The sequence below is a fragment of the Cyprinodon tularosa genome, unplaced genomic scaffold, assembly GCF_016077235.1.
Source record: "Cyprinodon tularosa strain WSP-4 unplaced genomic scaffold, ASM1607723v1 ctg427, whole genome shotgun sequence".
Taxonomy (NCBI): Eukaryota; Metazoa; Chordata; class Actinopteri; order Cyprinodontiformes; family Cyprinodontidae; genus Cyprinodon; species Cyprinodon tularosa.
Window position 1 is genome coordinate 262,513 of NW_024039149.1, and position 26,593 is coordinate 289,105.

General features: G+C 38.9%; 1 protein-coding gene across 1 annotated transcript in view; it reads right to left on the bottom strand.

The window, feature by feature from the left end:
- Nucleotides 1-26,593, bottom strand: part of lrch4 (leucine-rich repeats and calponin homology (CH) domain containing 4) — a 78,568-nt gene that overhangs the window by 22,766 nt on the left and 29,209 nt on the right. Inside the window, exons 2-3 of the mRNA XM_038299368.1 lie at nt 6,041-6,185; nt 2,546-2,675 (exon numbers count right to left, since the gene is read on the bottom strand). Coding sequence (XP_038155296.1) covers nt 2,546-2,675; nt 6,041-6,185 — 275 coding nt within the window. The remainder of the gene's footprint in view (nt 1-2,545; nt 2,676-6,040; nt 6,186-26,593) is intronic.

The following is a 26,593-nucleotide window of genomic DNA, read 5'->3' on the forward strand; positions in this document are numbered from 1 at the left end:
CTGAATGTTTGTGGAGCTGAATTTTGCAGCTGACTTTTTGCAGCTGAATGTTTGTGGAGCTGAATTTTGCAGCTGACTTTTTGCAGCTGAATGTTTGTGGAGCTGAATTTTGCAGCTGACTTTTTGCAGCTGAATGTTTGCGGAGCTGAATTTTTTTGCAGCTGAATTTTTGCAGCTGAATTTTTTTTGCAGCTGACTTTTTTTTGCAGCTGACTTTTTATGCAGCTGAGTTTTTTTGCAGCTGAAGTTTTTTGCAACTGAATGTTTTTGCAGCTGAATGTTTTTGCAGCTGAATGTTTTTGCAGCTGAATTTTGTTTTGCAGCTGAATGTTTGCGGAGCTGAATTTTTTTGCAGCTGAATTTTTGCAGCTGACTTTTTATGCAGCTGAGTTTTTTTGCAGCTGAAGTTTTTTGCAACTGAATGTTTTTGCAGCTGAATGTTTTTGCAGCTGAATTTTGTTTTGCAGCTGAATGTTTGCGGAGCTGAATTTTTTTGCAGCTGAATTTTTGCAGCTGACTTTTTTTTGCAGCTGACCTTTTCTGCAGCTGAAGTTTTTTGCAACTGAATGCTTTTGCAGCTGAATGTTTTTGCAGCTGAATGTTTTTGCAGCTGAATGTTTTTGCAGCTGAATGTTTTTGCAGCTGAATGTTTTTGCAGCTGAATGTTTTTGCAGCTGAATGTTTTTGCAGCTGAATGTTTTTGCAGCTGAATGTTTTTGCGGAGCTGAATTTTTGCCGCTGAATGTTTGCGGAGCTGAATTTTTGCAGCTGAATTTTTGCAGCTACATTTTTTGCAGCTGACTTTTTATGCAGCTGAATTTTTTTTGCAGCTGACTTTTTTTTTGCAGCTGACTTTTTATGCAGCTGAGTTTTTTTGCAGCTGAAGTTTTTTGCAGCTGACTTTGTTTTTGCAGCTGAGTTTTTTTGCAGCTGAAGTATTTTGCAGCTGAATGTTTTTGCAGCTGAATGTTTGTGGAGCTGAATTTTGCAGCTGACTTTTTGCAGCTGAATGTTTGCGGAGCTGAATTTTGCAGCTGACTTTTTGCAGCTGAATGTTTGCGGAGCTGAATTTTTTTGCAGCTGAAATTTTTCGCAGCTGAATTTTTTTGAGCTACATTTTTTTGCAGCTGAATTTTTTTGCAGTTGAATTTTTTTTGCAGCTGAATTTATTTTGCAGCTGAATTTTTACCAGATAAAAATTGAGTGTAAGGAATTCAATGTCTAAAAAAAAAATCAGTGTTTAAAATTCTGTGTTAAAAAAGATTCCAATGAGACTGTTTTTCTTCCATAATCATGCACCGCAACATATGTTTGCAAAATATTCAAAAATAATTTCGCCAAATATAAGAGGAACAGCATAGTTTGGTTTAAAGAAAGCATTTTAGTTAAATTATAATCTATAATAAATAGAAAATGACACAATATGCCAACCGTCAGAAGGATGAGCATGACGAGGAAGGGCTATATATACTGCATGCATCATTTGGGTAGTTAACATTGGATTGGAGCTCTTTCAGTCATTTACTGTCACAGGTAGGAGCTTCAACCAGAGAGGAAGTGTTGGAGCTGGGATGGTTTAAGGAGAGCCGGCCCTTCCATGCTGAAATTAGGACCGACCCACCGGGCAAATGCCCGCTATCACAGATTACCAGTCTGAGCCTGGCTCCATTAAAAGAAGAGGGAGGAGACTCATCCACGACCTCCGACACTAAACTCTCCTCCTCTTGCATGTTTCCTCTGTCCATAGCGTTCCTTGACAGCGTCGTTTCTAAGTCACCAATTTAGTGCTACTTGGTCCCAATGGAATTTCCCATTGGGAACCTGCTAGCACTAAGTTGCTAACTGGTTAGCAAGATGCTTCCGACAAAACCGGCCACAACAATCCCGCCCCCTTGATAATCAACCAATCACATTCACTTTATTCACTCGTGTAAAGTCGGGCACCACTCGGGAGAATTCAGAAATGCAGCGGTTGGAACAGCCGCTTCCCTACGACTTTAAGTACGTTTTAAAAGTGAGTACTTCCATAATTTAACTTGAGTAGATGTTTGACTGAGTAACTTTTACTTGTAGAGGAGTAAGATTTCACTCCGAGTATCAATACTTCCATCACTGGGTACAAACTCTAAAGTTTAGGAGTCTGCACTGGAAAAACGATCTAGATATAAGTAAAAATTCCTTAAATTAAGTGTATTTATCCTTAATTTGAGTAGGTATGCAGGTTTAGTTTGCATATGGAATTAGTATTTTTACCCTTAAAATAAGATGATTACATAAAATGCACTTGAAATAAGACAATGCAATTCTTATTTTAAGTGTAAATTGTCTTGTTCCATTGGCAAAATGTCTCTTTTACCTCCTCAATCCAAGAACAAATGTACTTATTTTAAGAAAAAATGACTTTTTTCCAGTGTGAGAAGCAGAATCCTGGCGTTTATTTCAGTGAAATAAAACTGAGGCGGTCCTTCACATGTAGATGAAATGATCTGTGTCTCAGAGGGAGCAGGAGGAGGAGCAGAAGGAGATCTGAGTGTGTGCGCCGTACCAGCTGTCGGAGGTGCGTGAGCGAGTAGATGGACGAGGGCAGAGAGGACAGCTTGTTGTTGCTGACGATAAGAACTCGCAGGAGGGGAAGCTGGAACATGGAAGGAGGCAAACTGGACAGGAGGTTCCGACTGTGGAGACGAAGAAAGACGTGAACATTAGCAGTGATGTCACTGATCTCCCCTGCAGCATGGGGACACATTTCAAAGAACCAAACACAACGAAAACGTTTCTGCTTGAACGAGAAAAACAAAGAAAGAGTTGTGATATGTGGGAGAATCTCAGTTACTCCAGGAGGTTTTTTTCCTAATCAGGCTGCCGAATTACAAGTTTCATTTTTTTCTAATAAAGTCTGACTGCGTTACGGCAACCCGGAGGGCTTTTTAGTCTCCTAGCAACGGTAAAATTATAGCGTGGAGGAGTGAGAAGTCGAGCGGTGAAGAAAACATTAGAGAAAACCTAAGATTATTTAAAAAAATCATCTCTAAGCCAAAATACAACCTCAGTTATACCCAGAAGCTTTTGACCCTGAGAAGCAGAACTTCCTGCTTTGAAAACCATCTGGATTATAAAGCAGGATGTAAACATTATAACATAATATTTTAGATTTATTTGCCCCCCAGCATTGGTAAAGTTAGCACTGGAAAAACAATCTAGAGATAAGTAAGTATTTCTTAGATTAAGTGTATTTACCCTTGATTTGAGCAGGTAAATGAGATAGTTTGCCAATGGAATGAGTATTTTTACTCTTAGAATAAGATAATTAAATAAAATGCACTTAAAAAAAGACGATGCAATTGTGTTTTCTTATTTCATGTGTAAATTGTCTTGTTTAATTGGAAAAATGTAACTTTAACATCCTCAATCCAAGAACAGATGCACTTATTTTAAGAAAAAATTACTTATCAAGATTTAGATTTTTTCCAGTGAGGGGATAAGTGATGAAATGCTTTTGGAAAAACATTTAAAGGAAAAGTCGCTCATATTCAGAATTCAAACTTCTGAAAGTTCTTTAAATCTGAAATTATTCCATCCTGTTCAATAAATGATCAGTGTTTTTAATTCAGAGTAATTTTCATGTGAATGTGCTTTACTGGAGGCGTCCATGTTTGTCAAAGAACGCTACTGCCACCTACTGGTTAGTGACGTCACGGTGCGGTATCGGCTGTTGATCAAGTCCCAGTGCTGTATCTGGTGTTTGTCACAACGCGCTATTATCCAAGTCATCTAGAAAACATTCTTCTTCCAAATGTTGGCTACATATTAGGGGTTTTTTCTCTGGCCAGAAGTTCGATGGCAAATCCTCCCTCTTCAAGTTGGCGATCCAACGACCAACCCGTCCGTGGAGGATCAGGAATCAGAAAGGTGGAATAACTCTTTATTTTTCCACTTTTACCCGATGTATTCCAGCATCCAGCTGCCATGCACGTGGGCATTGTCAGTTTCACTATAGCTCAGGTGAATTTCAATGGTGAAGTCCTCTGGAAATCTTCAATAATTGTTGTTGATTGCAGATGTGTCTAGTAGTTCCCATTGATTTAGCTTGGAAAGCGGGGAGAATGGCGCTAGGCTTACCGCACCGTGACGTCACTGCTGGAAGATGGCAGGAGGGAGGGGCTACTATATATGGGCAAAAATGGCCGCTCCCAGACTCAGTGATCACAACAAAAAATATTATTTTTTTACTGATTAAGGCTAAAATCATTAAATCACTGCGAACGTATAGTTTTAGTTATAATGATCCATTGAATATTTGACCTTAATTTGAGAATCTAAATAAATAATTTAACAATAGAATAAGTATTTTTTCCCCCCTTACAATAACAATTAGATTTTTATATAATTGAAATAAGATAAGAGGGTTGATTTTTATTATTATAAATATAAATCATCGTATTTCATTTGCAAAATATGTGACTTAGCTGCTCCAAACAGTCTAAAAAAGTGGCTAACATCGTTGCATTGTCCCATTGCCCCTGCAGTCTTTGAATTTTAATTATTCAAAGTAGATTTTTTGTTTCTTTTCATTTGATTATTCCTGCGGAACGGACTTTTCCTTTAAAAGTTGGATGTTTAAAGCATGGTAATTGAAGTATTGTGTAAGATTAGAAATATGTTATAATATAGTGATGCACGATATTGGGATTTTGGCCGATATCCGATATGCCGATATTTTAAACCTCATGTAACCGATATCGATACCGATGTTAAAGCTGGACAAAAATAAGTAGTCATTGAAAATAGCAGTTTTGTTATCCATTTCTGACACTTTGAAAAATAAAATACTCAAATATATTTTCATACGCTGATATCAAATAGATTTTTAAAAACGTGGTATCGATCTATTTTACTTTCAAAATCTGGTGAAATTTCATCGTTCTGTTACAAACTCTCGTGATATTTTGCAAATTCTTGTGAGATTTTGTTAGTAAAATAGATCGATACCGCGTCAATATATCAACATATAAAAATAGGGCAACATTTGGTGAATTTTCGGGGGATTTCGTAGCATAAGGATGACATATAGCAATATTTCATTAGTAAAAGAGATTGATATGGTGTTTTTAAATAGCAATATATCAGCATATGAAGATATTGGGATATTTTAATGGATCAATATTTTTTCCCTCGTCTTTAGAAGTTTTTAAGTCTGTAAAAAAGAAGTTTTTAAGTCTGTAAAAAAGAAGTTTTTGAGGAAGAAGAAGAAGTAGTATTTTTTTTTTTTTTTTAGACTTTAGAAACTCAGAAGCTGATCAAATATCGGGTTAAATATCGGTGGGGAGGCCGATGTCCGATATTCAGTTTTAAGGCCGATACCGATAGGGGGCCGATTATATCGTGCATCCCTATTATAATAGGCACCATCATCAACATAACAGTGTAATAGGGCCTGGTTAACCATTTTAAATACTTAAGTAAATATGAAGCAACTCATTTTAACTATAGTGGAATTTGTTTTGTGACATATTTTAACCAGTTTTAGACGGAAACTTCAAAAGAAAGATGGAATAAAATCACGTTCATGACGTCTGAAATGTTTGGCAGGAGAGGAGAAATTCACAGCCGAGTCTTTTCAAAAGTCACAATGATGTTTTTGCTCCTTAAGACTCTGAAAGTGGCCAGATTAAAATAACGGAATTAAAAACGTCTCTGGAGGAGCACGCCAACGAACCTGCCTAGAAGTTCTTACTCTCGACCTCAGGATTTGGAGGTAAAAGGTCACATGATCATTTCTCTCAGCAGCTGCTTAGTTTTAATGATTAGCTACAACTTCTTTCATTCAGCGTCAATGTTTGCCGTTAGTGAGCATTCCCCTGTATAACCACACTGCTTAGCTGCGAAGGCCAACATGGATCGGTGTTTGATATCCTTTCCTTTCCAGCTTTTCCTGGTCTTGGTCGTTCTAAATCACTCCTTCCGTTCCAGACCAGGTAGGGTGAAGATAAAAGAAATGCATGGATCTTTGGCCCAGAACAATGGACAGGTGTTGAGTTACCTGAGGTTGAGGTAGGTGAGGGCCTGGAGGTTGGCCAGGCTGGGGGACAATAATCGCATGCCATTGTGGTAGAGGCTCAGCGTCTCCAGAGAGATGAACTGACAGAGCTCGTCAGGAAGCTCGCACAGCCGGTTCTTAGACAGATCTGAAAAACAAAAAATAAACGTCAGGCCGAGCCTTCGAACCAGAGAAGGAGTCGAATCGGTTCCACTATAGCTGCAAGCAAACAGCTATAGGGCGCTGCTTGTAAAGTAAGCAGGCAAAAATTAGGAGCAATATTTATGGTTAACGTGTTTGAAGAGAAAAAGTTATTTTTTCACTATGTTATTCATTCACTTATAAAAATCTTATTTTGTTAATTAATTTGCAAACTACATAATACATAATATTTAGTTTGCAAACTAAATATTTAGTTTGGAGATAAACAATTATTTAACAAAGTAAACATTTAATTTCCAAACTAAATATTTAGCTCCAAAGTTAATTCATTTAACAAAGTAAACATTTAATTTCCAAACTAAATATTTAGCTCCAAAGTTAATTCATTTAACAAAGTAAATATTTAATTTGCAAACTAAATATTGATTTAACAATCTAAATATTAATTTGCAGCTAAATATTTATTTAACAAACGAAATATTAAGCTCCAAAGTTAATTTATTTAACAAAGTAAATATTTATTTAACAAACTAAATATTTATTTAACAGACTAAATATTTAATTTGCAAACTAAATTTTTCTTTACTAAACTAAACATTTAATTTGCAAACTAAATGTTCAATTTTCAAACTAAATATTTAGCTTCAAGTAAATTTATTTAACAATGTAAATATTTGATTTGCAAACTAAATATTTAGCTTCAAACTAAATATTTGTTAAACTAAATATTTAATTTGCAAACTAAATATTAGTTAAACTAAATAATTTGCAAACTAAATATTTATTTAACAAATTAAATATTTAATTTGGAGCTAAATATTTAACAAACTAGATATTTAAATAGCAAACTAAATATTTGAATATTTACATAAACAAAATATTTAATTTGCAAACTAAATATTTATTTAACAAACTAGATATTTAAATTACAAACTAAATATTTATTTAACAAAGTAAGATTTTTATAAATGAATGAATGACGGTGAAAAAATGACTTGGAAAAATAAAATAACCCCCCTCTTATTTTTGTCTTAATACACGTTAATTAACCATAAGTATTGCTCCTTATTTTCGACTGCTTACTTTAGAAGTGGCACCCCGTAAATAACACATTTTGAAAGTGAAAGTTTTGGTGAAAAAGCAATCCAGAAATGAATTTGTACTGTTTTTTAATACTGAATTTGAAAAAAAATAAAAAATTAGACATTTTATATCTGTGAAACAGGCTTTTATGAAAAACTCATCAACCCAGGATACTTTCCTCCTGTGACAGTTGGGATCAAAATGCCAACATGAAAGAACCTAGAGTTATAACAAAGGATTTTTTTGTACATTTTGAAATGAATCGTTTCTGCAGAGAGGTTTGAAATCATTAACTCTGGCTGCGTTTATTTGGAGACTTATTTGACCAGCATATGTGATTCTGTTGAGAAAGCAAGCGCCATGTTGAGATGAAAAAAAAGGGAGTTTATTATGTTATTAGAAATATTTTCTAAGTGTTTCTCTTTTTATCCCCATGGTATCAGAAATGGTATAGAGTAGGGATGTAAATAAATAGTTGTTTTGTGCACTGTCATTTGGTGGTGAGTAAACAACGTCAACTCACGGGTGATCAGGTGTAAAGCAAAGAGCCAAACTATGCCAGCAAGTCATGAGCGACCTACCCCTAGAACGCACCCAGAGAGCTTGCCCTTTCGAGTTCACCACCCTTGACCTCTTTGGCCCCTTCGAGGTTAAGGATAGTGTGAAAAGAAGGACTTCAAAGAAAGTGTGGGGGATTGTTTACTGCTGCATGGTCTCCAGAGCGGTCCATGCGGACCTTACTGATGACCAGTCAGCGGAAAGCTTCCTCCTGGCATACACTCGCTTTGTCGCCCTGAGGGGGCATCCAAGGAAACTCTGGTCTGACCGGGGAACAAACTTCATCGGCGCCAAACCAGCCCTACAGCAGTTCTACAAGCGCCTGGAGTGCCTGCAGACTCTATCCATGGAAAATGTGGCTGCAAAACATGGAACCGAGTGGAAGTGGGAGTTCCACCCGGCAGATGCGCCACACAGGAATGGAGCTACAGAGGCTGCCGTGAAGCTTCTGAAGAGGGCGCTCACGAACCTCGGTGGGATCACAGGGTCCTTTACATGGGGAGAACTACAAACCCTCCTCTACCAGGCAGCCAACTTAACCAACGAACGGCCAATTGATGCCAGAGCTCAAGAGCAGGAGGACTCCATCGAGTACTTGACACCAAACTCCCTCATCCTGGGTCGAGCATCGCTGGGGGAAGATACCACCGGTCTCGACCTGGAGACTCATTCCTGGCGGCGGTTGCGAGCTATCCAAATCGGGGTAGATCGCTTCTGGGCCAAATGGAGGGAGCTTGCTGGCCCAAATCTCTTCGTTCGTCAGAAGTGGCACCGGTCAGAGAGAAACATCAGAGTCGGCGATCTCGTCTGGGTAGCTGACCCAAATGCTCTGAGAGGTCAGTTCCGCCTGGGCAGAATTCTGTCTGTCTACCCTGACAACAAGGGGATCGTCCGGGATGCTGACATCACGACTTGCACTGGCATCCCTGCATCACAGTCGGGCAGCTGCAAGAAGAGCTGCTCTCCTTTGCCCACGACTGTGATCAAGAGGGATGTAAGGAGACTTGTGGTCCTTCTTCCAGTGGAGGATCAAAACCCTCTGTCCTCAGCCTCAATCTGACGTAGTGGTGTACGCTGAACGCTGCCACTATGTTCAGCACATGCGCACACACACACGCATACACATGCACATTACATACACTTGTGCATTACATAGTGGTGAACGCCGAACGCTGCCACTATGCCATCAAAGTTGTACATCATGAAGAGCCGCAAACATGCATCATGCCCGGGAAGAAGAAAAAAAAAAAAAAAAAAAACACCCCTTGAAAGAGCTTTGAAGGACTCTGAAAGAGAAATTAATTAATTGTAAAATTTGTGACTTCATTGGATCTTGCGATCATTCAGTCAAGTGGGAGGTGTTTTGTGCACTGTCATTTGGTGGTGAGTAAACAACGTCAACTCACGGGTGATCAGGTGTAACGCAGCACAGCTGATTAGGTGGGAGGTGGCACTCACCTGGTTTGGTGTGCTGGCTTGCCGTTGGATGTAGTGTTCCTAGTGATGCGTAGATAAACAGGAGCGTGCACGCACAGAGACAAAATCCAATTGCATGGCTGGAAGAGCGATGCACATCACCGGTAAGGTGCTGGGTTTTAATATTCTCTCGCTGGTTGTTTTAAACTGCTTGATCGACTGTTGTTGCCCTTTAACTGGTCGGATGTTTATAACTTTTTCACTGTGGTCGCTTGGCGAGTGCATTGTTTTAATCCGCCGATTACTGTTAAAGTTTATTAGTCTGAGTTGACGGTACAAACTTTTGAAACGAAGCGCGTTTGACGCTATGCGCTTACTTCCTGATTCGCGGTGCACTCTGGGTGTTGTAGTCGGGCCGAAGTCGTAGTTGTTTCCTGTAATGCATGATGGGAGATGTGGTTCACTCACCTAGCATTAGTAAATGGGCTCCTGTTGTTGTTATTTTAAGCTGCTTTTTGCAGTGGTAGCTCTGGTGTTTGTATGTAATGAAATGGATTAAGTGTAGTGTCTGCTGTTGTGCATTCTATTGTTTGTATTTATAGATATTGTTGGCTATGCTTTAATGAGGAATTGTATTTATATGAATTATTTATACAAGCTGCAGATCTTTATACAGTAGTTACTGACGCTTTATGGTGTGTGTCTAAATAAGAGTTTATAGCTTATGGATGCATTTATGTGTATTTATATGAATTTCTCATTGATATTGCAGTGAATTTGTATTAGTTATTTATGTAAATATCTGAACATGGCATCTAATGTATGGCACAACTTTGGTGTTTTCCACAGGTTTATAACCTGCTGTGTTTCAAGTGTGAAATCAAGAAAGAAAATAAACAAACAACATTTGGTCTCGCTCTTCTAGCGACCCTTTCGGTGGGGATAAATAAAAAAAAAAAAAAAAAAAAACGAACAATAGTGGAAGTGATTAATTGTTGCTTAATGGTTTATTAGACTAAATTTGTTCCACCTGATAACTAGGGGTGAGTATTGGCATGAGTGTTGTGATATTTTGGTCATGATACGATGTTATCACGATATTCCGAATTTCACTATATACTGAAATCCCCCCTAATTAAAATGGATAAAAAAAAAAAAAAAAAAAACAAGGGACGCAAAATGTCCATCAGAGGAAATAATAATTTACCGTATTTTCCAGACTATAAGTCACTACTTTTTCCCCAAGCTTTGAACCATGGGGTTTATAAGAAGCTGCAGCTTTTCTGTGGATTTTTCCTAACAGCCACAGGGGGAAGTCAAAGTTGGAATTGAAAGAATAAGGGACTAATTTCCATTTAACACCAGAACATGCTAGCAGCAGGTACGACGGAGAATAAATGTCCTGAATTCTCACATTCTGACGTTTATTTGCTGCATTAAAGCTGCCGAACCAAAGAAGAGACTGGGATCAAATCCTGCAGAGCTGAAATAAAGAGCTGATGAAGCTCCATCTTTCAGTAGAAGCTCTTAATGTGAGCTAACAAGCTAACGGGAGCTAGCATTCTTCTTCATCCCTACTCCAGGGGCTTTATGTAGAGCTCCCCCTACAGGTTTGGTTGGAAACAGTTCAGTAGATATCAGCGGATTATAAACAGCGATGAGGCTTATATATGCAAGTTTCCTTTTTTTTTTCTTCAAAAAATGTAGTGGGCACGGCTTATAATAAGGTGAGCTCTATACTACAGAAAATATGGTAGTTATTTTGGTATCTGTGTTGTTTGTGGTTTGAGTCAGTCCACGTCTTCCACTGTGACTGCCTCAACTACAGTAATGGCGCTGCATATATCAGTCTGGGAGCGGCCATTTTTGCCCAAATATAGTAACCCCTCTCTCCTGCCGTCTTCCAGCAGTGACGTCACGGTGCGGTAAGCCTAGCGCCATTCTCCCCGCTTTACAAGCTAAATCAATGGGAACTACTAGACACATCTGCAATCAACAACAATTATTGAAGATTTCCAGAGGACTTCACCATTAAAATTCACCAGAGCTATAGTGAAACTGACAATGTTTCCTTTTGTACTTTTCCTTTAAGATCCCGGCAACCAAATGGGAAACAAAGCAAAAACACACAATGCTAAATAAAATGCTAAATAAAAAAGGTGTCTCTTGTGCATAATTATATTTAAAAAAAAAAAAGTAGAAATTGATCTAAAATTTTTTTTGGGGAATTTTAAAGAAGCATTTTTCTTTAAAAAAAATCATGTTTTTGTGAGACACTTTGGAACAAGAACATTTACATTAAAAATTATTGTCTAATTATCTTATTTTAAGAGTATTAAATTCATCCATTGGCAAATCATCCTATTTACCTGCTGAAATTAAGGGTAAATACTCTTAATTTAAGACATTTTTACTTATTTCTAGATAGTTTTTGCAGTGTATACAGACACTACAGACTGTTTCCCCTTTCTTTTTTCACTGTGCAAAGCGGCCATAACATCCACCCCCACCTATTGTTCAGGCAGCTCCCCTCCAGCTATGGGACAGTGGGTGAAATCAGGCTGCTCTGCCCCTCAAACAGCCTCTAAACACAGAGTATCCCCCAATAAGCCCAAACAGACATTGACCGACCTGCAAACGCTGGGCTGCAGGTCCACTCTGACCATGCTTATTCCAGCTAGGCCTGATAATTTAATCCTTTCTCTTCTTTCTGCTCCATAAACCCCATCATCACTCCTCATTTTATCCCCCTTTTTCTTCTGCTTGACATAAATATACAATCAGATGTTTCTGTTGAGTGATTTTCCTTGTTTTTTTGCTACAGTTTATTATGTAGTTGATGTATTTTTTTTATGAATGTTTTAAATTAGGCATAAAAAAGGCCTGGAAGGTAAAATAAAATAAAATATAAAGATAAAAAAATCTCTGTGCTTCCAGATATCAGGGAACGATGCTCAGTTTAAGGCGAAAGATTTAGCAGTTTTCCCTTTAGATCTCCTTGATGGAGCCCCCATGGGGTCTGTAACAAAGAGCTTAACCTCCTGCAGCCTTCCCTGCTTTCCAGCAGCAATCAATAAACAGCCAATGGGCTGTCTGCCATCGACGGACGTCCGCCTCTTCCTGCTGATGGTGGAGGTTCGATGCTGATAGGACTTGTGATCGCTCCTGGTGAATGGGCCGAATAATTTAAAATCACTTAATGGGAATTGTTGTTTCCGATGAGGCTGAGTCAGATTGTTGTGGTGATCTAGAACCTGAGAGGATCCTCCTCTGTGATGTGGAGTTTAAAGGATTAGTCCACTCATACTCAGAATTACAACTTCAGAAAGTTCTTTAAATATGAAATTATTATATACTGTTTAATAAATAAGTGTTTTTAATTCAGAGTAATTTTCATTTGAATGTGCTTTACTGGAGGCATCCATGTTTGTCAAAGAAGAACACTGCTGCCACCTACTGGTTTGTGACGTCACGGTGCGGTATCTACTGTGGCCCTGAAGTGCAAACTGCAACTACAAATCTAAAAGCGCAACTACATTAAGGAAATCGCAACTACATTAAGGAAATCGCAACTACATTAAGCAAAGCGCAACTACATTAAGCAAAGCGTAACTATATTAAGGAAATCGCAACTACATAAAGCAAAGCGCAACTACATTAAGGAAATCGCAACTACATTAAGCAAAGCGTAACTATATTAAGGAAATCGCAACTACATAAAGCAAAGCGCAACTACATTAAGGAAATCGCAACTACATAAAGCAAAGCGCAACTACATTCAGGGAAAACACAATTACATTAACCTACCGGAAAAGGTAGGTACCAGTGGGAAACATGAGACATCACTGATTGGACGACGGGACCGTTTGACCCTTGAACCGGAAGTCATTCTGCCTGCTGCGGCTTTTGAAAACATGGATACTAACTGAAATTTCGTGATTAGTCTTGAGCATATCCAGTATCACCTCGTAAGTATGTCCTGATTCAAAATATTCCTGGATAACGGCAGCTATGTTTGGGGCGCCGACGATATCCATGTTTTTAAAAGCCGCAGCAGGCAGAATGACTTCCGGTTCAAGGGTCAAACGGCGCCGTCGTCCGATCAGCGATGTCTCATGTTTCCCACTGGTACCTACCTTTTCCGGTAGGTTAATGTAATTGTGTTTTTCCTAATGTAGTTGCGCTTTGCTTTATGTAGTTGCGATTTCCTTAATGTAGTTGCGCTTTGCTTTATGTAGTTGCGCTTTGCTTTATGTAGTTGCAATTTCCTTAATGTAGTTGCAATTTCCTTAATGTAGTTGCAATTTCCTTAATGTAGTTGCAATTTCCTTAATGTAGTTGCAATTTCCTTAATGTAGTTGCAATTTCCTTAATGTAGTTGCAATTTCCTTAATGTAGTTGCAATTTCCTTAATGTAGTTGCAATTTCCTTAATGTAGTTGCAATTTCCTTAATGTAGTTGCGCTTTGCTTTATGTAGTTGCGCTTTGCTTTATGTTGTTGCGCTTTGCTTTATGTAGTTGCGCTTTGCTTTATGTAGTTGCGCTTTGCTTTATGTAGTTGCGCTTTGCTTTATGTAGTTGCGCTTTGCTTTATGTAGTTGCGCTTTGCTTTATGTAGTTGCGCTTTGCTTTATGTAGTTGCGCTTTGCTTTATGTAGTTGCGCTTTGCTTTATGTAGTTGCGCTTTGCTTTATGTAGTTGCGCTTTGCTTTATGTAGTTGCGCTTTGCTTTATGTAGTTGCGCTTTGCTTTATGTAGTTGCGCGTTGCTTTATGTAGTTGCGATTTCCTTAATGTAGTTGCGATTTCCTTAATGTAGTTGCGCTTTGCTTTATGTAGTTGCGATTTCCTTAATGTAGTTGCGCTTTCCTTAATGTAGTTGCGCATTCCTTAATGTAGTTGCGCTTTCCTTAATGTAGGTGCGCTTTCCTTAATGTAGTTGCGCTTTCCTTAATGTAGTTGCGCTTTCCTTAATGTAGTTGCGCTTTCCTTAATGTAGTTGCGCTTTGTTTTATGTAGTTGCGTTTTTCTCAATGTAGTTGCGCTTTGCTTTATATAGTTTTGTTTTTCTCAATGTAGTTGCGCTTTGCTTCATGAAGTTGTGTTTTCCTTAATGTAGTTGCGCTTTGCTTTATGTAGTTTTGTTTTCCTTAATGTAGTTGTGCTTTGCTTTATGTAGTTGTGTTTTTCTTAATGTAGTTGCGCTTTGCTTTATGTAGTTGCGTTTTCCTTAATGTAGTTGCGCTTTGCTTTATGTAGTTGCGTTTTCCTTAATGTAGTTGCGCTTTGCTTTATGTAGTTGCGTTTTTCTCAATGTAGTTGCGCTTTGCTTTATGTAGTTTTGTTTTCCTTAATGTAGTTGCGCTTTGCTTTATGTAGTTACGTTTTCCTTAATGTAGTTGCGCTTTGCTTTATGTAGTTGCGTTTTCTTTAATGTAGTTGCGCTTTGCTTTATGTAGTTAGGTTTTCCTTAATGTAGTTGCGCTTTGCTTTATGTAGTTACGTTTTCCTTAATGTAGTTGTACTTTGCTTTATGTAGTTGCGATTTCCTTAATGTAGTCACGCTTTTAGATTTGTAGTTGCAGTTTGCACTTCAGGGCCACCGTAGGTATCGGCTGTTGATCAAGTCCCAGTGCTGTATCTGGTGTTTGTCACAACGCGCTATTATCCAAGTCATCTTGAAAACATTCTTCTTCCAAATGTTGGCTACATATTACGTGTTTTTTCTCTGGCCAGAAGTTCGATGGCAAATCCTCCCTCTTCAAGTTGGCGATCCAACGACCAACCCGTCCGTGGAGGATCAGGAATCAGAAAGGAGAAATAACTCTTTTTTTTTTTCACCTTTACCCGATGTATTCCAGCATCCAGCTGCCATGCACGTGGGCATTGTCAGTTTCACTATAGCTCTGGTGAATTTCAATGGTGAAGTCCTCTGGAAATCTTCAATAATTGTTGTTGATTGCAGATGTGTCTAGTAGTTCCCATTGATTTAGCTTGTAAAGCGGGAGAATGGCGCTAGGCTTACCGCACCGTGACGTCACTGCCGGAAGATGGCAGGAGGGAGGGGCTACTATATTTGGGCAAAAATGGCCGCTCCCAATGATAGCGATGAACAATATTTTACTGATTAACACTAAATTAATAAAATCAACGAGAACGTATTAGTTTTAGGTATAAATAATGATCCATTGATTATTCCTTGCTGAAAAAGAACGTATTTAGATTTAGATTTCTTGCAGTGTGTGGGTTAAAAGAGGAAACTGTGGCTTTGATCTTATTTTAACATCAGAGATTAAAAGTGGCATCCAACATGCCAACATACATGTCAATGTCTGCAGTGATTTTGGTCCTAAAGAACTTATTAAGAACGAGTCTGCAGACGGTTTGGCTAGTAGTACGCACACGGTGCAGCTTAACCATCTCTAACAGACTCCCTCATTGCCTGGAAGCTGATAAATGAAAGGGCAGATTGACTGAAGGAGGGAATCATGGGAAAGGTATGCGGCACTGGAATGAGAGCACAGGATCGGTCCATCCAGTCTCCAACTGGGTCTCCCATTATTTCAGACAGCAGGGCTCTGACAGCCCAACAAGGCTCTGCGAATGGGAGGAACCATCATGTCATGATGCCAACACAGAGATCCCACCCCCACCTCTAAAGGAAGGAGCCGTTTCACAGAGGAAGAATGCTCTGAAAGCCGGAGCTGGCCCTCCATCGCCTCCTTCTCATTCAGTTTGCAGCTGCCTGGTTTCTATTCTGTCTCTAAAGACTGGAAATCTCAAAAAGACGCAGGACAGGTGACGGAAACGGAGCAAAGAGGCGACTTCCACAATGATCCCAGACATTTCCACCTTAGCTCCGGTCAACGTTTAGAGGCTGATGGGGTTTTCAGCAGCACTGGATGGAAGAAGAAAACAGCAGATGCAGCTTCAGATGTTTCTATGAAACGGTTCCTTCAATCGTTTTAGCTCTACTCAATTCAATCAGGATTAATTGGATATTAAAATAGTAAAAAATGTAGAAATCTAACGAATAGTTAGAGCAGGGGTTCCAAAAGCGAGATGTAAGATATTTATTTTTATAATATGCGTAAAAAATATCAATAAAATACTTAAAGTCTTAAAGAAAATGTTTAAATGATTAATTTAATAATTTTATATACCAAAAAGTACATTTCTATAAAGATAAATATTACTTATATTATGTATCTAATACACAATTTAATTTTAATTAAATATATTTAATTTTAAAATCCGCAAATAAATAATCAATGTCACATTAAATAATTAAAAGCATGTTTAAAATGATAAATTTAAAAATTAAATATTTCAAATAAAAATAAATGTATTAATGAATAGAGTAACATTAATATGGATAACTGAACAGTGAGCTCCTATTGAGAAGTTTTTTACAAAACAGAGTGTCTTCAGTCAGAGGCTTTAAAGAATTCGGTGCAAGACAGACCTCTACAGAAGATCCACCCTGCTTACAACAACTGGTTAAACAAAACAAACCTATGAGTTATTGCAACCTTTAATTTAACTTAGGAATTAATAATAATACGCCATCAAATCATTTTAAATAATACTTTTAAAATAAAGAATAAAATAATAATATTGAAATTATCTTTATTTACCTATATATGTACAGATCTATGTAGCCATGAGTAATTCTATGCATTTTAAGGGGGTCTCCAGTCTGTTGCATTGTTATTTTTTAGGTCACAGGCTGAAATATTTCAGAACCCCCAACTTGGAACAATGGTACTCCGACTCTAAAATATGCCATTTGCAGAGAGAATAACCTATTTACTACTTTAATTAAGAAAAATAAACAATAAAAAATAAACATTTTCCATTTAGGATTAAAAACTTTAACTTTTTATATATTATTACATCTATATGTAAGCATATTGTATATATCTACAAGTTTATTTGCCATTTGCAATTTAAAATGTGCAACAAATTTCTTTCCAAATTCCAAATGTTGGTTTATTTAGAAATATTCATTTACTAATTTCCTGTTAGATTAAATATTAATGGATGCAGCTCGACACAAAAACTTTAAGGTATAATAGAGAAGACATAGTTTATATATAAAAATGGACAACATAAGCTGATACAGATATTAATGTGGATATATTGTGCATCCCTGCTCATGACTAACCTGTTTAAAATATGGTTACATTTCATGTATACATGAATTTTTTCTATTCTTTATTTTCTCTGTTTTTCGATGTGTATCAAAAAAGCTTCAAAAAATATATATTTAAAAAAATAAAGGCTAAAATAAACATCCTTCAGTTATTTTTCCTTTTTGATAAAGCTTCTAGTTAGAGTGGCTCAGGTTATCCTGAGCTATCTCTATAGTTCTGCTGCTATAGGCTTAGACTGCTGGAGGACATAGGGACCCCTTTTTCATCATTCTGCTTCATTCTATCTCTATTCTCCCACTCTGCAGAATCTGTTAGTTCAATCTCTAACGTTCTGCTCTCTCTGCTTTTTCTCATAGTAGCTTCATCTGGTCTGTTCCTGTTTGGCTGTGACTCCATCCTGGAGAGAAATATCAGCTGTGCTGCTGCCATCAACACCTTTGTTTCTAGATGTTGGAGCTTGGCCTGTTTTCCAGTGTAGTCCTGTTTCTCTGACTGTGACTAACTGGATGTGCTCTCTTCATCCTCTGACATGGGAGCTGGCTCGGAGCTCGTCTGCCTGGCTGTGTGTTTCCTGGACGGGGCCGCCTGTGGAGCTGGTTGACAGTTGCCTTTTATATCTATGCTTCTTTTTCTATGTGTGCTTCTGTCTCTTTGAATTCATCCTTGAATGCTTCAACAGACCAGATGAAGCTACTATGAGAAAAAGCAGAGAGAGCAGAACGTTAGAGATTGAACTAACAGATTCTGCAGAGTGGGAGAATAGAGATAGAATGATGAAAAAGGGGTCCCTATGTCCTCCAGCAGTCTAAGCCTATAGCAGCAGAACTATAGAGATAGCTCAGGATTGATAAGATGTGGGTGTGATTGTAGAACGGCTATGATTGGTGAAAAACTCACTTTCTACACGTTTAGAGAACGAGCAGCTTCCCACTGAAACAACAGAACGGATTAAACAGCCTTTGAAAGTCGGAGTATCCAAGGATCAGCACACAGAGGAGGACTTTCCCATCAGAGTCTAATTACAGGCTGGCGTGGAGGAGGATCAACCACGGACACTTAAACCACTGCTGACCCGCTGACCTCTGAAATTTACCAGTAAGCCGAGCTTTTTAGGACCCAGAGGATAAAAGCAGAGCCGAGTTTTTGGGTTTAGTTTCTAAAAAGGTTGTTCTTTCACTGTCAAAGAGAAGAAAAAGACCATGACGCAAACAACTCTCTCTCTCTCTCTCTCTCTTATACTTCTGCTTATGTTACATAACTGAGCAGTGAAATCAGCCCAGAGAGGCAAACGGCCAGATCCAAAGCAGAACCAACTGTGTGTGAAACAGCTCCATTAGTGCTCACATGGCTCCGATTCTCTGCCGTTCCAGTCAATAAGAAATAGTGTGAGATCATTCCATCTTAAAATCAGGGCTCTATTAACTGATCGTGATACGAACCACCATCAAAACCTCTGAGTTGGGCTAAAACAATCCATCATCCAAAGCTTTTTTTTTCCCCCTAATCTTGCTAACCCTACCAACAGACGGAGAGAAAAACCAAGCTTTGCATAACACCTTACATTAAAGCTGATCTGCTGTTTGAAGGCCGACACAGAGTCTGACCAGCTGAAGGACAGAGCCAGCAGTCAGCTGCATGCAAAGGTTCTCCTTCCTGCTTCCCAAACAGCACCTTAAAGTAGGTGTAAGATATCATGATATATTAGGGCTATTATCGCGATACATGATATATATCACCATAGGTTTAGATTCATAGATTCATTTCTTATTTGTATGTGTGAACTATAAAAATAAATTAAACAGAAACTAGGTTAATGAAACAGTTTTACAGGAGAAAGAAGAGTTGGAGTGGACCGGCAGATGAAAGGAGGGAAACCAAATGGTAAGAAGAGCCCAGAGGGAGGAGCGACTTAACCCGACGCGTTCCCGCGAACTAAAAGTTCTCAGAGTTGCCGTTGCTCCGATACTCCTTCAACGTGTGACACTGCAGGATTGATGAGGTGGGGCCCGATCAGAGCTCGGCTTCGAACTCAAACGGTTTGTTTTTCTATTTCGCAACGTTGCCATTGACGACGCCAGGTCTGTTTCTGATGTAAGACAGGATGTGGCGGCGTCAGTTCCTGTTGCACTGTTAGCCGCAGCCAGCTGATCAGCAGCTCTACAGACAGACCTCCACACTACATGTGTGTGTGTGGGTGGGTGAGAGTGTTGAGCAGCCAGGCTCCAACGCCAGGATGGAGAGAAAATGTACAAGTTCTGCAGGTTCTTGGTGAACTTACCGACTCTATATTAAGCTGCGTGTGAGCAGGTTTACCATTTCATATTAGATTCACTTTCTGATTGTTTATATTTACTTTTAGGAAATGTAGGGAGGTTAAATTACTGTTAAAATCTCTGCTTTCTAAACTACACCAGGGATTAGCCCATCCTTCAGCAGCCGGGTTACTCCCCATTAATATAACATTTATTAACAGATCCATGTTTTTAATAGTTTATTTTTCAACCTGCACTGTAAAGCTTATAGTTAAAAGTAGCTCAGGTTATCCTCTATAGTTATGCTGCTATAGATTTAGACTGCTGGAGGACATAGGGACCCCTTTTTCATTCTGCTTTATTCTATTTCTATATATCTCCATTTTTTTATCTAATTTCTATCTCTGCTTCTGTCTCCTTGAACCCCAGTGGGCCTCAGCAGATGGCCGCTCACACTGAGCCTGGTTCTGCTGGAGGTTTCTTCCTGTTCAAAGGGAGTTTTTCCTCTCCACTGTCGCTACAAGCATGCTTAGTGTGAGGGATTGCTGAAGAGTCAATGAGTCGATGCAATCAGCTGGTTTTCCTTAGATAGAAAACTTTGAATCAATCTGACTGGATGATCTGGTGAACTGGAAAGTGACCTGAGATGACGTGTTGTGAATTGGCGCTATAGAAATAGAGTTTATTGAATTGTATTACAGCAGAGTTAATCTTGCAAACAGCTCTTTGGGTTCATTTCAAACATGGAGCTCAGATAATAAACCAAATGAATTATTTTCAAAATGCTGCTTATTTTACATCATCACTACAGGTTGATCTTCTATTGAAAGTTTGCTGCTTTTAGCAACAAATATCACAGAAAATTAGTACAAAAATTCTGCAGCCCAACTTCTAATATGAGAAAATTCCAACAAGGATCTTGGTTACCGTGCTCCAGCTCTGTACTCGGCATGGTTTCCAAAGGCTAGTTTAAAACGGCTTTTAGTTTTATCAACGTCTTTATTCATTCTGAAGGTGTGGCGGCTTTTATTTTGCGGTGGTGGAATGCCATGATCAATTACATGTTGCGAAAACCCTGTGTTATAACATCTGATTATCAGAATCCACAATTTCAAAAAATGGGACTACAGGGCAAGTGACTTTCACATTTAATTTGCCCAGAAACAATTTGTACTTGCCCAGTATAATGTTTGATAAATATAGCTCCTAATATTCATTTTTGTATATATATCAATGAAACATGTTTGTTTTTTAAATGTTTTTTGTAATTCAGTATTTTTTAAGTTTCCAGGTTCCTGGTGTGTATCTGCATGCGTCAGATAATGAAAAAAAACTTGACAGGTTAAAAACTTACACCACTACTACTCACCAATTTAACATGTTTAGCTCTATAACATTTAAATGCACCTCTCCAATGTCTAAGAGAAAAAAATGTATGAACATTTTTTAATGTATGACCTACAGAAGACTGCCATATGATAGAAATATTTACACTGTGTGCATACAGTTATTATTTTCCTAATCCCTGACTGATCATTTTTAATCTAGCATGTATTATAGTATAAATTAAATTCATCATCCAGCTGCTGCTCTGCAGAGTTCTCTCCCCAAGAACTGAATCACGCCATCTAGCGAAAAATCACGCGGCTTTTTCAAATCATGCGAAAACGTGTACAAAACAACAAAGATGGCGCCGGCAACGCTTGTGGGTCGTTTTCAGCGAATGTTGGTGATTTTAAAGTAATTTTGAGTGATAAATAATTTTTTTATGCTAAATTTGTACTCTCCCGACAATAAAACCTACTTGCCCCGGGCGATCAGGCAATGGTTAACATCCAGCACTGGACTAGATTAATAATTTGTAGAACTAAACCAAGAGTGTTATTAGTTGTGCAGTTAGCCATGTCTCAGTACGCTCTACTAGTAGCATCTCTGGTGCCACCCATTCATCCTCTATCTGGAGAAGATTTTACATTTATGATGATGAAAATAAGTGAAAAAAAACAACAACATTCTGACGCTATAATTGGGACGATAAATCTAAATTCTTATCACGATAACAATGAACAAGATGTTACAGAAAGTGTTGTAGTTAGCAGATAATTCTTCAAACATATCAGATTAAACAGAGTTCTGTACCTTAACAAACGATAGCAAAATACAGCAAAATACAGTATTTCTTGGAAGCTTCAGCTATGTACAGCTTAAGTCAGGGGTTTGCAACCTTTAACACACATTTTGCTGAGAATCCAGTCAAGGCTCGATGTCAACCATCGCCCGATCTCCCGGGGTAAGTAGTACGGAGTAAAAATTTCATTGCATTTGCCCGCCGGGCAATTGCAATGATTGTAAAAAATATATATATTTATAACTCGAAATTACTCTAAAATCACCGACATTCGCTGAAAACGACCCACAAGCGTTGTCGGCGCCATTTTTGTTGTTTTGTACACATTTTCGCATGATTTTCCGCTAGATGGCGTGATTCAGTAACCTGACTCCGCCAGATGGATTTGCCCCGCATATCCATCTGGAAACCTTCCGTTGAAGTAATTTTGGGAAGGGGAGAAAATACTGGTTAGCTGATTGGCCTATGTTGGTGATAGACGGGCCAAATAAACCAATCAGATCAACGAAGCATATGACGTACTAACAGACCGACGACGAAGAGGAGCCAATTGATAGATCAAACTCTTGCCGAAACCAGTCGGGAGAAGAGCAAAAACATCTTTTCCTCTGAGAAAAGCCTCCAGAGCAGTGTTTTGCTCTTCTTTCAGTGAAGAAATACTCTGTAATTCCGATAAAACTTGCTCGATAGCCACGCTAACGCTAGTTTCATCGGCTGAAGCCGCCATGTTCTTTAGACTGAACTGTCGCGCTTCTCGCTGCGTCACACCTCAACCCGCCTCAAAGCCAACGCTGATTGGACGTTCGTTTGGTGAACGGCTCCAAATTTTCTTTAACGGAGAGTCTCCAGACTGATCTGCAAGGGAAACCTTGAAAGCTCGCGAGATCAGGATGGTCTCACGAGGCTAGTGATTCAGCTCTTGGGGAGAGAATTCTGCAGAGCAGCAGCTGGATGACGAAGTTAATCTACACTATAATACACGCTAGATTAAAAATGATCAGTCAGGGATTAGGAAAATAATAATAATAATAACTGTATGCGCACAGTGTAAATATTTCTATCATATGGCAGTCTTCTGTACAGTGGTCATACATTAAAAAATGCTCATTACGTCAAATGAAATGGGAAAGTCACTTGCCCTTTGGGCAAGTGGTAAAAATCCTTAACGTCAACCATTGCCAGTAAAATAAAAGTTGATTAGAGCTGCAAGTATTAAATGATTTTTTGATAAAAAGACAATTTATTGTAAAATGTTTGCTACATGACATGAGTTGGTATCTTAAAGAAGAAATATGGATTGTCTGGATGTTGATATCTGCAGAAAATTATGTAAACAAACCTGTTTTTTTATGAGGGAAAAACTATTGATCTAAAAACATGTTACTGGTTCTTTTAATGTTGTTTTTTTGTAGAATTTCTATTTATTCATTCTCCCAAAAAACTACTAAACCTTCTAAATAGCTGTTTGTTATTATAATATATACAAAACTACAACTTGTTACTTTATCATTTTTAGCTAAAGAATCAGACCATTATGTAAGAAGCTCTGACAGAGAGAGCTCAATTCTGAGCTCAGCTTAAATCATTCAGTAAACCAGTCTTGGTTCCTTACATAAATCAGAGTTCTTATGGGGAAAAAAGTTGCATAACATTCAACGATCCATCATCGTCTGCATGGCAAAGGCTCTGTCTAATTAGTGACTCAGCTAAAGATAAAAACAAGACCCAACAGGCGGATAAACTCACATTTGTTGCACCTTTTTAAATCAGAGAAGTTTCGAAGCAGTGGGTCATTTACGGTCTGCCTGTTTCCCTCCACAGGTGAGGGGCGGGAGCGTTTCGATCACTTCTCTAGAGATTACGACACCCTCTGTAAAAGGCTGCTGGCTAGATTTTAGTTTCCCACGCAAAGCCGAGTGCTTTTATGCAAAACACACAATACGCTGTGGACACTAGTTCCACTTACAGATGAAAAACAGAAGCAGATTCAACATCTATAAAGAATAAAACTCAGTGTTTGGTAGATGTCGGTTGAAAAAAAAAAAAACTTCAATCTAGAAGTAGATCTCATCTCTGAAGCATGACCAGCTGGTGAGAAACAAACACACAGCTGAGAGGCAGGCCTTATTGTTTCAATCGTCATGGTAACAGCATGAGGCAACCGTGAGGGAGTCCAAACTAGTTATGGCTCAGAATAAAAACCATAGTGTGTTCATTTTCTTTAATAACAGCTCATGCAGCTAGAGGCAGAGACCTGAAGGCAGAACCTGGATGGTTATCGGATTGTCCAACCAGGTTGCAGATCACCGAGGCGTGAAGGCGGCCATGTTTACAAGCTGTGGTTTAAATCTGAAATCTCATGAAGGTTCCAACTAATGGTATTTACAGGCTAGCTTGTCTCCACTAGGGGTGTAAATCACATCCATCATGGCGTTTCGATTCAGTATCGATTTCCTGACCCAACGATTTGATTATTTTCGATACTCAAGAATACACCACGATACGATTCGATTAATTGGTTCTTTTTACCTTACAGGCTAGACAATGTTTCAAATTTGAAATAAATCAATAAAAGCTGTAATATCGTTATGCATTTTATTTGAGAAACAACAACAAATAAAAACAACTCGTGAAGTTCGACCCGCTAGAAGAGCGAGGTGCGCGAGAACGCTGGGACCCTTTTTCCACCTGGATCTCCGCTCTTTTTGGCCCTCATGTCCCTCCGTCGTCGGACTAAACTCGCCCCCACTTCCTCGCCGCCTCGGCCGTATCTAGACCCACAGCGTGTAGCACAGACGATGCTTCAATATTGAGCATAAATCTAAAATGTCTGCATCAACCTCACTGCGACACACTGCTGTAAGAGTATAACCAGGAAGCGAGGTAGGAGGGCAAAATAGGTTTAGCGCCACCGCAGCATGGGAGGGAGAATTACGCCCAGGAGCAAATGGATAAAAATAGACCGGAGGAAAAAAAAAACATGAATCGATTATCTTGCGGACGTGTCGATGCATCGGATCGTCGGCTGTTGGATTGATGCATCGATACAAAATTATTTACATCCCTAGGGAACACAATGAATCACCTCTGGAACCAGCAGAGAGAACAGGACCAAAAGCTTTCCAGTGGAAATCAAGACTGGGCGTCTTTCCAGACTGAGGTGTGTCCGAATGTCAGCCATAACACCTAAAGCCTGGTTTATGCTCTCAGAAACCAGGTCGTCTGCGTGTGTGTTGCAGTTACTTTTCAAGTTGCATTGTGGGAAATATCGAGTCCACTACTTTTTCATCCACCAGACCGGCGGTAACCAATTAAAACTCAGTGGGGTCTGAATAAATATAATCATCAACCAGGAAAGGTCCGGAGACATTTGTGATTATAATCTGAAAATCTAAAGTGTTTTTTTAACTAGAGAACAACAATCGTTCAGTTTGGTATATAGATAATTTCCTGATTCCCATATTTTCTCAAACCCCTGAACTGAACGTTTATTATTTTCTTTCTTTTTTCTGTCTTAATGTTGTCAGTGGGCTTTAGGCTGCCCTGCAAGGCTTTAAACCTGGGTTTAACCGGAGACTAAGCCATTCTCAAGCACATATCAAGGAGCTCATTTTGAGCCTGGATCCAGATTTATTGTTGATTCTGTTCATGGTGGAGAATCCTGCTTCACAGCAGCAGGTTGAGCCAAACATCCTCTAAATGTGCAGGGTCATCTTTGAGCACGCCATTTCACTTTTCTTTCACCAGTTCACCGCAGTTCTTCCAGCAGTCCACACTTTCTCTGCTCTCTTTTTCTCATGGTCTTCTCCTTCTTTCCCATCGCCCGGCTTGCCACAGGTTTGCCTGCTGTGTCTAAAAGTAGCAGCAGCAGCAACCCAGACTGACAGCTCATTGGCTCATTTGGATCACGTGCAGCCTGGAGCCGGACGCTCCCCAGGGCTTTACCGTATTAACAGGAGAAGAGGAGCAAGTGAATTTAGACACCATCGTCGGACAACAAGCAGGATTTATAAATCAGGTTGTGTCCGAATTAGCCAGGAGCTGAGTCTGGCTCCAGTCCGCAGTCCGCTAATCCATGACCTCTGCAGTAGTTCGGACATTCATCTAAACTGGCGTAAATAGGGACCCTATAAAGTTATTAAGGTGGACGTTCAGACACAGCCTCTATCAAAATTTATGCGCATATCCTGGAGCACATGTCCGTTTCTGCATTGTTTGGAAAACCGGTAAGAAAAACTGCTGCAAAACTATTTCTACATTTTTTTTTGTGAGAAAGGAAACTTGCAAATGCATTGCATGTTCCTTACAGTTTTATTCAACTGTTTTGTGTGGATTTTTTTCTTCTTTAGCCTCATTGAAGCCGCTTTCTCACTCAAATTAACGGGTTAATGCGGGTTTGTCAAACATGGGTCGAGCCGCTATCCCTGCCATACCGAATCTCTCTCACCAGAGAGTAGTTTTGGCTTATTAGATCCGACGTGACCGTGCCAAACAAAAAGGCAAACGACTCGGCAAGCCGCTCACACTGTGCCTGGTTCTGGTTCTGATTGAACCAGGAGGAAAGATTTCTCCAAAATTAATGAATGGATTGAATCTGCTGGTTTTCCTTGGATAGAAAAAGTTAACCTGGATGATCTGATTTCTCATTAAAGAGCCTTAAGATGATGTGTTGTGAATTGGAGCTAAATTGAAATCTAAATAAGTCATTTTTTCTTGAATTGAGGAGGTAACTGAGACACTTTGCCAATGGAACAAGACAATTTACATTTAAAATAAGAAAACACAATTGCATTGTCTTATTT